The 13660-nt window shown below is 33.1% G+C and overlaps 5 protein-coding genes across 5 annotated transcripts; 2 read left to right on the top strand and 3 right to left on the bottom strand.

Annotated features, from left to right (window-relative positions):
* Positions 1–857: 857 nt before the first annotated feature.
* cubi_00705 (uncharacterized protein) lies at positions 858–2357 on the top strand (the record flags this gene model as incomplete). The annotated part of the gene is made up of 1 exon (XM_029017718.1): positions 858–2357. The coding sequence occupies one exon, from the start codon at positions 858–860 to the stop codon at positions 2355–2357; it is 1500 nt and encodes a 499-aa protein (XP_028873516.1).
* Positions 2358–3010: 653 nt separating this feature from the next.
* cubi_00704 (uncharacterized protein) lies at positions 3011–4672 on the top strand (the record flags this gene model as incomplete). Its single annotated transcript, XM_029017717.1, has 1 exon — positions 3011–4672. The coding sequence occupies one exon, from the start codon at positions 3011–3013 to the stop codon at positions 4670–4672; it is 1662 nt and encodes a 553-aa protein (XP_028873515.1).
* A 559-nt stretch (positions 4673–5231) lies between these two features.
* On the bottom strand, positions 5232–8526 carry cubi_00703 (serine subtilase; the record flags this gene model as incomplete). Its single annotated transcript, XM_029017716.1, has 10 exons — positions 5232–6196; positions 6533–6679; positions 6747–6841; positions 6902–6937; positions 7005–7130; positions 7212–7456; positions 7513–7875; positions 7921–8019; positions 8155–8298; positions 8374–8526. 10 exons carry the CDS (start codon positions 8524–8526, stop codon positions 5232–5234), a joined length of 2373 nt encoding a protein of 790 aa, XP_028873514.1.
* A 498-nt stretch (positions 8527–9024) lies between these two features.
* Positions 9025–11109, bottom strand: cubi_00702 (uncharacterized protein; the record flags this gene model as incomplete). Its single annotated transcript, XM_029017715.1, has 1 exon — positions 9025–11109. One exon carries the CDS (start codon positions 11107–11109, stop codon positions 9025–9027), a length of 2085 nt encoding a protein of 694 aa, XP_028873513.1.
* Positions 11110–11434: 325 nt separating this feature from the next.
* On the bottom strand, positions 11435–13634 carry cubi_00701 (uncharacterized protein; the record flags this gene model as incomplete). The annotated part of the gene is made up of 2 exons (XM_029017714.1): positions 11435–13416; positions 13484–13634. The coding sequence occupies 2 exons, from the start codon at positions 13632–13634 to the stop codon at positions 11435–11437; spliced, it is 2133 nt and encodes a 710-aa protein (XP_028873512.1).
* Between the last annotated feature and the right edge of the window lie 26 nt (positions 13635–13660).

Raw genomic sequence — 13660 nt, 5'->3', positions numbered from 1 at the left:
TATTTACTGAAATGTATAATGACGGTAACTATAACTATTTTATATTATTTTCATTGTTCACTAAATCAATTTCGAGTTAAAACCAAGATGCATGCATGCAACCATACATGCATCCATCATCAGATGCACTTTAAATCAATTGATCATTTTTCAGTAAAGATGATTTAAAAATATGTATATAATCAAAGCAAAATATTACCTAAGATGCATTACCCAAGCATTATTTTTTTCTTAACTAAAAAAAACTCTAATACAAACCACAGAATTACTTTATGCCTGCAACAATTGAATAAATGTAAAAAATAATTGAGCGCTTAATCTAGGTTAGATTAGGCGCCAACACCAAATATTGTATTAATATTAATATCAGTATTAATTATTATCACATACTGGCACAAACAGTATGGGGGCAAAAAAAGGAAAAAAAAGAAAAGATGCGGCTGAGGGGAGAGTTTGAGGTAAATTAAAGGTAGTAATTTGGGAAAAATTTTTTCTTTCTGATTCCTCTGGCCCCATTATTGAATTTGCTTAATTGAGTTTTATAGTTTCATTAAAGGAAGACCAACTAAGAATTGGTTTTTGGGTTCACGTTTTTGGGAATATTAAGATACTATGTAATTCAGAGTGATTTTTTTTTGGATGCTAAATTATTAAGCAAGAACTTTACTTTTAAATAAAAGAGAAGAATTGATTTCAGAGAAAACATCACTTAGTAAATTTCAATATATACTTAATTACGACCGCCTTGAATATATATATCTATAATTTGTATTCGATACATATGTCTGTTAGAAGTATATGAATATATGTAATATATAAACTTATCAAATTAAGATAGTATAACTTAAAATTGAATAATGGAAGAAGTTAAATATTTGAGGGGAGGAAGAGGAGGAGGGGGAGGCACTTGTGGACGTAAAGCCGCAGGAGGTTATGTGGGAACGTTCATGGGAGAAGGAAGGGGAAGAGGAAGGGGAAGAGGAGGGCGTGTTTACAGAGGTAACAGATTCATTAGAGAGGGTAAAATGAGGTTTGGGTCGATGTATAGGGATCAGAGTAAGTTGGATTTCACAAGAAAATTGCAGAGCTCTGCTAAAACAACAAGACCTGATGAACTGGAGGAGATTAATTTAGCAGTTGATTGTAGTAATAAGGAGATAGTGGATAGCAGTGGTCTAGCGACTAGTGATTTTCGCATTTTACCAGATAAGAAATATGATGAGAAGATTGGAGTAATCTCTAGTGGGGTTTCTAGCACTGAGGCTAGTGAGTATTGTAAAAGCCAAGGCTCGAGTCAGAATCCAAGTCCTATAGGATGCTGCCAAGAAAAGTATAGTACTGTCTCAAATCTTTACAATGGTTCAAAACATTCTCCTGGTTACAAACATAAGAAGGATCACTTGCAAAATACTTATAAAGGTAGGAAGGTATTTGACAGTACAAAAACTGAAAAGCTTCCTGGAATAAAAAGAAAAAGTTTTGAAAGACTTAATCAAGCTAACCTTGATTCAGATGAAGTAACCCATATACAAGAAGTTACAAGTTTGATTATAAATCAAGGTACTTCCGAACTACCAGCTTCTGAAGAAAAAAATCCAGGCAATGAAGAAGGTCAAGGAGGTTTAAATCAAATCCCCAATAAGGACTTAAACTGTTCAGAGCACCCAATAAAGGATCAGGATGAAAATAACGGTTCCAATAGTGCTTGTGAGCACTCCTTAAACAAGTTAAATCCTCAAATAATTGGGCATGTAATTAGCTGGATGATTGAACGCCAAGAAGAAGCAATACAATGGCTTAAAGAAAATGGTAAGTACCAATTTGAAGGTGATACTCAGATTTCGGGTAAGAAACCCCAAAGGTTTTCTCAGAGTGGAGGATATAGGGGGAAAAAACAAGCTTGGAATGGAGCTAATCATCATGCCAAAAAGGAAAATCACGATTTCCCACCAAAATACAAAAGCCAAAAAAAAAACTCCTCTTCGCATTTTTCTAAAATTTCAGTTAATTCATTAACCCAGGACAAGAGCGATAATTCAGCTCTCGAAAATTTAGAATTGCCACAGCATCAAAAAAATAGTGAGTTGACCGGTAACAATATTCCGGGCACAAACTTTGATCAAAAGGCCGACTTTCGTTTAAAACAGAGGTTTGGATACAATCGAAGATCCAATAGAGAGAGGAATGGTAATTTCCTGTTTCAAAATAAAACTAAGGAAGGAGAGTCTTACTGCTCCTCCGGAGTAAGGAGTGGTTCAAAATGGGGGGAGAAGGGTGGTAACAGAGCTGGAAGTTTTAATAGTTCTAAGTACAGAGATCATCACTACAGAAAACAATCTCTTCAAAAAGAATTGTAATGCTAATGTTACAATAACTCTTGGCACTAAGTTGATATATATATGTATTCTCATTTTTTATATTCAAAATCCTGAATCATTCTAAAACTCTAATGCTTGAATAAAGCTGCCTTAATCCCCCTTTAATTCTGCTATTCCGTTGTTTTACCTCTCCTGACATGTTTACATGCATTTTACTTTTTTTTTGCATGTGTGATGTTGCCGCCTTGTTGATTCCAATGAACATTCTGAAATAATGGCAAATCATCCTATTACGTAATTAGCATTTAATATAGATAATGTATATATATATATATATATATATATATATAGCTCATTTCGATTTTAATCCTCATCCTAATATATTCTCGGTTCATCCTGAGAATCAGCTGTTAAGACTCTTAATGTAAATTTATTTATTCAGTACATTTTTCTATTGACTGCATATATTAATGATATTTTATGTTTAGCAGGATTACATTCTTTTTATTATGCTATTCTTCCAATTCCCTTTTAACTCTCTACCATTTATTAGAAATATTTTCTTCTTTACATTATAAGCATGAGCAAAGACATTTCCCGCCAGTGCCGCTCCAGATAATAATTAATTTATAAATTATTGAAAAAGATTTAAGAGAAATAATATTAAGGTTAGGGAGAAAATAGTCGGGTCTATGGAAATTGAGCTTGGACTATCAAAAGAGGAAAATGGTAGAACAGGGGTAAGAGGAGAATTGTTTTTAAATTTTGAGGAGGTTGGGAGGATTCAAAAATATTTAATGGAGAATTCGGGTATTTTTGGTTTTGAGCTATCACCAGAGCCGGTAGTTGATACTAACAAGAAAGGCTCAAAGAGGAAGTCAACATCTATAGGAGCCAAGGTGAACTCCATTGGCGTTTCGACAGGAGAAAAGAAAAAGTCCCGAAGTTCGCGTCCATCTTATTCAAGAGAGCTAAAAGCGCTTTTAGAAGATGGAATGAGCATTCTGGAATCAAAGCATGACAGTAAGGGAGGGAGTTCTCAAAGTTCAGTAGGCCAAAGAGGTAATATTGAGGACTCGCAAAGAAAACTTCCAGATTGGGCTAAGAGGTTTCACAGAATCCTCAAAGTTATTTCCCAACAGGAGGTCTTCTCTCCTTTTGTTTCAACAGTTAATATTAAAAACTTCGATTTATATGTAAACGGGGATAGTCTTTTTTCTAGAGATGAAGAAGATGAGGGGAGTTGCGAAGGTAGATTTTCACATGAAAATAAGAATAAAGAAATTGACCGACTATTTTTAAACACTGAACAGTTCTTCAACTATATAGAAAAATGCAGTCCAATCAAGCCAATCTCTCTGAACTGCATCATTAGCAAGCTTGAAAATAATGAATACTCGTCAGCTGCGCATGTTTTTTGTGATATATATTCTGTTTGGATTTGTGGTTTTCGCTCAGTAGAGCCTGGGAAAACATTATGGACCAAAGCAGTAGATGCTTCTCTTAATTTTAATTTAAAGCTTTTAAATGAACCTCTACAAGATGATTTCTTATTAACTTATCCGGGAGGTGTTCCTAAAGGATCTGGTAAAAATTCAAAGTCAATGATTGACGGATCACCTAGTATGGAACCTCCGAAGAAGATCCAAAATACTGGAAAAAATGCAAGCTCTACAATCTTTGATGATTCTGGAAAGGACTCCACCTATCATGCTTTTAGCAGAAGCAAAAAATCATCCTCCAACAACCAATTATCACAAAACTCCTCAGGTTCCAAGTCTAGTAAAGCCACAAAAAAACAATCCCAAGCTTCTTCTTATGGTAACAAAGGAATCACCGAACCCGAGAGACATGAGTTCCAGTCTCTCCTTAGCCAACTTTCTCAAAATGACCATGTTGAATTATTCAATTCATTTTTCTTCACTGCTCATTGGAAAGAAGTCAACTCTGGAGAAGTGGAACTTGATGACCATCAAACCCCTCCAAATGTATTCCGCGAAATGATTAAATGGTGCAAAACCAAACTCAATATTCCTATAATAGAAGCTTCATCTTCCAAAAAAGATACAACCTCCTCTAATAAGAGTGCATGCAAAAAAACCCGCCAAATGAAGGCGCCATCTGGAGTTCAGTCTTCTCAAAAGAAGAAATCACAATTGTCAGCTAAGCAATTCTTTTCATCCGGAAGGGCATTCAGTTCTCCATCATCGTCATCGGCCAGTGAGGATGAGGATGATGTTTCTTTATCTGGCAACTTACAGATTTCTCAGCAGTGGGCATCCACTTCTTCATCTGGTGAATCAGATAGTGAACCAGAACTGACTAGTTTTTACCCACACTTTAACTCTAAATAAAATCAAAAAAAAAAAAATTTGCTAAGAATCCTTTATTTTCTTTTATAAAAAGCTAAGAAAAGGGGAGAAACACACAATCTTCACATAATGTGTACAAAGAATTAGTTTAGAGTAGAAACTAATTCGACCTACTTCCTTTTAACACATAAATTATACATATATATTACATATTACATTTAATATAGCATAACTAATTACTGTATTAACGTCAATAACTACCTGTCAAGAAACTAATAATCTTGTTAGTAACCACAATAAATACAAAGTTCTGCTAATGTTTACTTTAGTTAATTCTTATCAAATAAAAAAATATATAGTAATGGTGGTTATCGCCCGATTATGCATATATTCATTAAAGTGAATAATGTAGTGGTGATAGCCGAAGTATTTTAATAATGTCTATATAATACTGTAGTATTACTGTTTTGCATTCACTTAGTTGTTTAAATCATATGAATTCGAAGAAAACGCTTGATAAAAATGGCTTTAAACCTTCCCCATTTCCCTCTATAACAATACAAAAAGTAGGTCTCATTTAGAGATTAATCGTTGATTCAATCTACAAAGATCTTTTTTCCAGAACAATCTTGAGATTTCGTGCGTTCAGACAAATATTTTCAAATTTTGCGTTAATTAAAGAAAGTTGTTTAAATAACTCGTCAGGAGTTGGAGACTCCTTCATCTTTATGGTTTTTACCAGAGACTCGGAAAACTCTCTTCCAAGTATATGAACAGCTTCCATTTCAATAATAGAGTCACCTATTGAAATAAGATTAGTAATAGTCTCTGAATCCAATTTTTTTTGAATCTCCAAAAATGCATTAAACTTCCACTTATGATATGCTCCTGGATATTTATGTTCGTATTTTGATCTCGCCGAAATAATTGTTAATCTAGAGAGAACATCAACCACTTCTGGCATATACATCTTAGCTGAATAATCAACCCATCCTTCTGAAGCATTAGTTATTAAAAATACATTGCCCATATCCATAGCTTTTAGTAGCAATTCTTTTACGCACCTTTGAATTTGATTCATGATATTCTGAATATTTTCCGGAAGCAACAAAAACTGAGAGTTATTAAATGACTCTTTTTGGGATACCATAATATCCTTCTCCAATAAGCCTTGGGCTGATGCGTTCAGACTGCCTTGTGAATTTGAACTTATATTCATTTGTTGCTTTTTAGGTACCTGTTCATTTAAGAATGTAGTACACAATAAGGTGTCATCCCAATCAAAGATAATTGCAGTCTGATGTTTTGGAGGCCTATGAGCTGAGGGAATCCAAATTTTTAAATAACTTAGTTTTCCCAAATACTTAACTCTTGAAGAGTCATTTTGAGACAAATCCAAAAGTTTGAATGAAAAATCCTCGCGTTCTAATACCTCATCTGCAGAATCGCCAGAACTACATGAAGAGCCATGGGTGATAGAATGATTATGCCTAGAGGTGTGCATTCTCCTCTCCCCATCATTTCTGGTTATTCCTAATCTTAATATTAACCTTTCTCTTACATTATCTTTCATAATATCAAAGTTCGAGCATTCATATTACTGATATAAACTAATAGTTCCTTAAGCCACCTAATCTCTCTGTTTTGATCTGTTTGGTGTAAAAATCTTCTTAATTTTCTTAGTATTTACCTTTTTCTATATTATGACCAGGCTTAATAATTTCTTCTGAGATTAGGCGGTAAATTATTTTATAGGTAATCGTTTTAAATATTTTCCACCAAAAAGGTATTCACAAATTTCGAGGGAATTATGTGCATTAACAGTTCCTTCCGTCATAACTATTATAGAGTAAAAACTCTGCCTTTAGTTTGTTTTTTTTTGGTTTAAATCAAGAAACTTACCTGGAAGTCCTCTAATCCTGGTGGCACTTTTCAAAATGCAGTCTTTTATAGAGTAGATTGAAATATTAGGGAATACTGAAAGCAAGACTCCGGCTATTCCCGTGATAATTGGAGCAGAAAATGAGCTTCCATCCATACATCTGTATTCTATATTGAATAGTTTTTGGTTATAATTTGAGTCGGTTTTACGTTTTTAGATTTGCATGTAGCTTACCTCCTTGTAAGTATGTTGAACAAATATTAACTCCAGGAGCTCCAATATGGACAGTTTTTCTTCCATAAGTTGCTCTTTCCATTAGCTCTCCATTGCTATAAATTATTAAAATAAAGAATAAATGGCAAATTATATATATTATGATTTTTACTTACCTTGTAATAGAAGTTACAGAAATTATATTTTCAGATCTGTGAATTGGTTAGTAAAGTATACATTAAATCTCCAATTAATCTATTTGTATAATTTTTTACTTACTTGAAAGAAGAAGGGAAAGTTGGGACAATGTCGTTATTTCTATCACTTTCATAATTTCCAGAAGCCACAATTACCAACATTCCCTGATCTTCGCTTCTTTTAATTGCAAGCCTCAATAGCTCAATACTCTTACTAAAGAGAGTGTTAGTTGTTAGTTAATATCGTTTACTAGTATTAATAGTAATTTTTCGCATGATAAAAACTTACCTCCTGCTTCCATAACTGTGATTAGAAATTTTCACTCCTTTATCCAAAGCGTAATCAATAGCTTCGACAAATCCTGACAAAAATCCTCTGATCTTTGAATCTAAAACTTTTAATACCATTATCTGGCAAAACCAGCAAATTCCTGTAATTCCAACTTCAGTATTTGGAATTGCAGAAATTATACCTGAAATATGTGTTCCATGTCCATTATTGTCTAATGGTATCTTATTATTGTCCACAAAGTTCTAATTAAAAATGCTTAAATTAAAAGAAACTTTTTAATTACTATAGACAAACTTACCCAACCATAACAATCATCTACATAACCGTTCATATCGTCATCAATCCCATCATTACAATCAAATTCTCCGAAATTTCTCCATATTTTTCCCCTTAAATCAGGATGCTCAAAGTCAATCCCAGAGTCAATAACTGCAATCACTACATTTCCCATTCCTTGATCTTTAAGCTCCGACACTCTCTTCCACATTTTCCCCGATTTGATTCCAAATCTGGAATCGTTATGAAACCATTGTCTTTGATAAATAGCTGAATAGTTATCACTAGCTATTGTGGGCCTTAAGGAGTTATTTATTCTTGGTATCTCGAATGTATTTCTGTAGTTGTTTTCTTCAAATCCAATAAACTCGTCCAAATATACTCCCTAATCAAAGTTACCAAGCTTAAAAATATTCTTTACATAACTTACCTGAATCAAATCTTGAAACAAGCTAACTTGATCCTTGATTACACCAAGGAATTTGGTCATTTGGTCGTTATCTTTGGTTTGTATTATCTCCATATTTAACTTTTTTAAGTACCTTGTTTTTGTATTGTTAAACTACAAATAGCAAAGAGTTAATATTACTCAATTATTCTGAATACTTTTTCCATACAAAGAGAGTTTGAATAAAAGTATGGAAAAAAGTAGAGTTGAACTTACCTTTAGTATGTTGAAAGCTCTTTCAATTATATTTTTAAACCTCAATCTTAATCTTGAAAATAATTCATTTGAGCCGTTGTTATCCTTGTAAACAAATATTATTCTGTTTGATTCTTCATATTGTGGTTCATTAACTTCTTTTATCTAAACCCAAGTAATTTGCAATAATAGTATGTTAATTCAAGACTTTTCAACAGAATCTTCCAAGTTTTCACTTACCTTTTTTATCAAAACTGTTAACCTATTTCCAAGATTGGATTCTTGTTTTTTAGAGACTAATTCAACCCCATTTTCTATTCTAATCAAGTTTTGAGACCTAACTGTTATGATTAAAATTACCACAATTTGAATAATAAGTAACTTTGCCCTCATTCGAAACTATCTTATTTATTGTAAAAAAAAAATATGTATATTAATATTATCAATTACAATAAGCAAATATTTCTTATTTTTCTAACTCCTATTGATTGAAAAAAAAATATTACACTTCAGTTAAAGTTTTTTTCTTTTGATTTTTCCCGTTATCCTTTCATTATATTTATTCAAATTTCTTGCATTTTCTTTATTGATAACCTTGGTCTTTCCGTCCTAGAAAACCAATAATTTTTATTTGTTTTTAATATTTTTTATTTAATAGTTTTAATGTGGACAATTGTCAGTATACCGGCGTTCTTAACAGGTAATTTGTTTGCATGAGTTGCATGCGCAAATGCATGCATGGAAAAAGTCCGCAGAGGGTTAAAGGAAAAAAAAATAATAAACGCGAAAAATAGAATTATTGGAAAGAGTAAGAGGTACTAATTATTGAACTTTTTGGTTTTTCATCACCCCAATACTATGGATGCAAGAAGCCAAACTAAATTCAATTGCCTATTCGGGAATAACACTGTTTACATGTTCATTACTAATAGTGCCATTAATATTATTGTTCGACTTCAAAAGTTGAATAAACTGGTCATCTTCGCTGTATAGTCCTGACTGGACTAAAGAATCAATGTTATGGCTATAAATGTTATTATTAATTTGGGTAGAAATAGGTTTTGTTTCTTTTTCGGGGGATAAATGTACTAAAGTTGTCAAATGCTCAAACTGAGCTTTATAATGATCCCTGGAAGCTCTCAATAATTGAACGCTTTCTCTAAGCTGTGAGATTTGGTCTTCATATGACTGGATTAACTCATCTTTCCTAAGTAGTTCATTTTTAAAGTACAGATCGGATTTTCGGCCAGTCTTTAAACTCTGAATCTCCTTGTGAAGCCTAGCATTGGTCTCCTCTTCCTCGTTGTACTTCTTGAACCACTTATTTTTTTCAAACTCCGCAATTTGAGTCTTCTTCTTTTCAAATTCAAGCTTCATCTGAAACTCATTCTTTTGGGATTCGAAAAGCTTTTTTTGTTCAAACTGAAATAGTTTCATCCTTCTGTTGTTTTCATCATTAACATTATCTATTGAGTTTTCTTTATTCTTCAACTTAAGTATCTTGTTACTAACTAAACTCTCAAGTCTTCCAAGTTTACTACTCTTTCTATTAATGTCTTTAATGAAGTCTTTCATTATTGTTTCTTGTCTAATTAGAGTTAACTTTCTAAATTCCTCCTCCAAATTATGAAGATGTTGTACAAATCTCTCCTTCTCTGACTTCTTCCAAAGTTCAAAATTCATATTTGAAGCGTAATCATTTTCATTTTCAATTCCTGTTTCATGCAATACACTATTGTCAATTTCCTTAATAATGGTTTCAATAAGTTTTTCTGAAAAGTCAATATCACCAACAGTGAAATATCCAATTTTTGAGTTTAAATCAGAAATTGTACCTGGGCTCCTAATATCTGAGTCAAAGTCATTATACACATTTCCAATTTTTAAAAATTCTAACTCTTCAGGGGAAATAAACTCGTCATTTATACTCATTTCGTGCTTTCTTGAGTTTCTTACCGGCTTTTCTGGCAAAAAACTCACCCTTCTCTCAGAAGGAGGGGTCTTAGACCTACTACTCAAATAGTTGTTAGCCCTTTCATTTCTTGGAGAATCACTGAGAGTATTTCCAGATCTTGGTCTGGACCTAGATCTAGATCTAGATGCAGATTTAGGTCTAGAGCCTGAATGCGAGCCTTTTTCAGTTTTTGTATTTAATGATTTCTGCCTAACTCCAGGTGAACCATCTGAAATTGTCTGCTTCTTACAATCCTGAAGTACAATGTCAACCTCAACGAGACCTATAGGTGCACTCTTTTCATCATCTGTTAATGAATTTTTTTTATTATTATCCTTTAATGGGCCTGAATCCGATTCTAACTCAGGTTCAGAAGACGGATCTAGCTCATTTTTGGTGTTCTTGTGGTCACTAGATACTTCTGGTTTTGATACTGGATATAATAGTATGCGTGTTGGCCAAATTCTATATGTATTTGAACCAAAAATATAATTACCTGAAATTTTTGAATTGGTTTTTTCTGTTTGAATAATTATATGCTTCAGGTTAACATAACCTTTGGAATGAAGTTCCTGGTCTCCAAAAGTACTGACTTTATAAGTCTCAATTTGTAGAGGCTCGCAGCTTAATCTTTCAAATATATCCTTCCAAGAGCACACCACTTTGGAAGAAATTTCAATTTCATGATCAGAAAAAATAGTTGTAGATCTTCTGCAAGGGTATGCGGGGCTAGTCTTAGGGCATTTTGATGGAGATATCTCATTTGTTCCTTTAATTATTTTATACCAATTTGGTGCTTTAAAAATTACATTAGCAGGATCCTGCAACGTAATTGATCTAAAGTGAATTGAAAGGCTCCAAGTCAAAGATTCAGACGCTCCGAAATCCGCAAAATCTAAATCATCGTGTTTGCTTGTCTCAATATTATACCACCCGGACTCTTCCCTAAGCTCATCAAAATTTAACCTTCCACTATCCAAATTCTCTAAAGAATACCAATCAGTGTATTCTTCAGAATTCATCTTTCCAAATCGAATTGAGAAATTAACATATTAATCCTGAGTTGCATTTCTGTGTTATTAGTATTCAGAATCAAACAAAGTTTATAGGATTTTTAAAAATATATTCCTATTATTTATTTCTTATTTAAATCCACTTACTTTCAGAAGTGTGGTGCTTGTTTATTACTACATAGATTTTGGCGCTCTTATAACTAACAACAATAACATCGGTATAAAACAATTGCATGCAAAAGTTGCATGTGAGTTAAAGAGAAGAAAGGGGAAAATTAGTAAATGTAAAATTAGAGGTAATTTAATAAAAAGATGATAATTTTACTGGAAATTTTTAGCCCCAAAGAACTAAAGATGGTTTTCCGTTTTTACTAATACCTGCAGAGAAAATCCAAGGCTGCATTGGATGCCAAATAGCGGAACTAATAAGAGAAAACTCCCCTTTAATTACCTTTAAAGGAACAAATAATGGATCGCTCATTAGGTCTGTAGGCATTCTGCAGTGGAAAACGTTAATAGTACCATCTTTACTTGCGGAAAAAACCATAGATTTCCCTTGGTGGAACTGTACTTGCTTGATCGCAGATTCACTATATCTTAGAAGTTTATAAGGGGTGTTCCCAAGATCTAAGTCAAACCAGGCGATTCTTCCATTAGATTGTCCAACGAAAATATGTTTTCCAGTAGAATCTAAAGATATAGTTGTAGGATCTTCAATACCAATAAGTTTTTTGACAAGAGCTTTATTAGTATTTTGGTTGCCAAGCTTCTTATTACCTGTTTTGCTAGATGTTAGGTCAACAATCCTAATACATGTTTGGGTAGCAACAATAAGCCAAGGGTTAGATGAATGAAATTGAACAGACTTAACCAATCCACTAAGCTTTTTAAATGCAGTAATTGAGGAACACCTATTGATAGAATGAATAACAACTCTTTGGGAAGGTGAGATGGCTCTTGGAGAAACTGCAGCTAAATATCCTCCTTTATTGTGCCAAGCCAAATTTCGGATAGCAGATTGGTGTTTAATTACCACAATAGAGCTTATTTCTTTGGTAAATTCAGAGTTTGAATCAAAATCAATATTATTCCATGATAATAATTCCAATTTACTAGACTCTCTAAAAGTCTGAAGATTTGCAAATAATTCCAAAGAGCGTTTAAACTCTTCCTTTGGGTCTTTTTCATTGTTTTTAGAATTATTTACAGGCTCCTCTGAATCGGAACCTTCCTCATGCTCAATATCAGTGGAAGCTTCAGAATCGTTTATAAAGCAAATATTTGGTAGTTTCAATACTAAAATAAAAAGATATTCTTCAACTCCGCAGGCCAAAATGGGCATTTTAGGATGAAAAGCCAAAGATGTGATGGAGTTTGTGCTAATTTCCTGTTGGACTTCGTTATTAGAAGATGATTCATTTAAGATATTTAGTTTTTGAGTAACTTTTGAGATATCCAATTTAAAAGCCAATCGTGAAGTAGAAATCTCAAATACTGATAAAAGAGTACCTACTCCCACTGCTAGCCAGAATCCATCAGGTGAAGCAGACATTTGTATATTTTTACTATCAATTAATTGATCAAAGTCATATCTTATTCTTATTGAAGTTGGATAAGGCTTCAAATCGTTTGTATCAATTGGGGGAGGTAATATACTTTCAGGGTCAACATTCATTCTCATCTTCATAGCTCTTGGGCACAAATATAGATCTAAACAACGTTCAAACCTTTCAGAAATGAGCTTGTCATAAGCGGGTACCTTTCTTAAACAATCATATTTAGATGGAATAAATGTACTTTCAAGCTCCCCCTCTTTCTCTAGCTTAGAAATCTCATCCTCATCCAACAAGTATTCTTCTGGAGGATTGTAGCTATGCTCATGAACTGGTAGTTCCATTCTTGGTGCTGGTATATGTGGAGGTCCTTTGGATGTAGTTTCATTTATAATGGGGTCCAAAATTGCACCTTCCCAAATATCATATACCTCAGGCTCTTTTTTCCTAATGGGATGTAGAATCTTAAGCCTTATTAACTTAACCAAATGAGTAATTTTCTTTGCCTCCCATTTTGATGGTATAAATCCACGTTTAGGAACTGGTCTATTTGATATTGGGAATATTTTGTCTTCTAAACTATCATTTTCATAATGGTAGCTTTCTGCATCAAAGTCCGGATTTGCATAGTTCTGAGACGAAATCCTTCTAATTATCTCCAAATCCTCATCAGTAAGTCTTACTGAAGTCTGATTTTTCTGATCGTATATTGTTCTCCATCCATCTGGGTCCGTTGAATTTAGTAGAGCCTGTAGTTCAGAATCTAAAGACAAAAATTGGATTAGATTTCTTTCAATTGGTATTAAAGACACATCATTGATTGAACTTACCTGATTTATTAAGTATTTTCTTCAGTCTCTCTCCGTCAATTGTATATCCTTGGTGATCAAATTCGTCATACCAATGTAAAGGTACTGCTCCAACACGATTTATCTCATCATCTTCGTCTGAAATATACAAATTCTCATCAACATATTCCATTGTAATTTTCTACTTTATTTTCAAGT

Source organism: Cryptosporidium ubiquitum (assembly GCF_001865345.1).
Source record: "Cryptosporidium ubiquitum isolate 39726 chromosome Unknown contig_7, whole genome shotgun sequence".
NCBI lineage: Eukaryota > Apicomplexa > Conoidasida > Eucoccidiorida > Cryptosporidiidae > Cryptosporidium > Cryptosporidium ubiquitum.
Note: the sequence above shows the minus strand (reverse complement) of the source record. Positions and strands in the feature narration are given on the sequence as shown.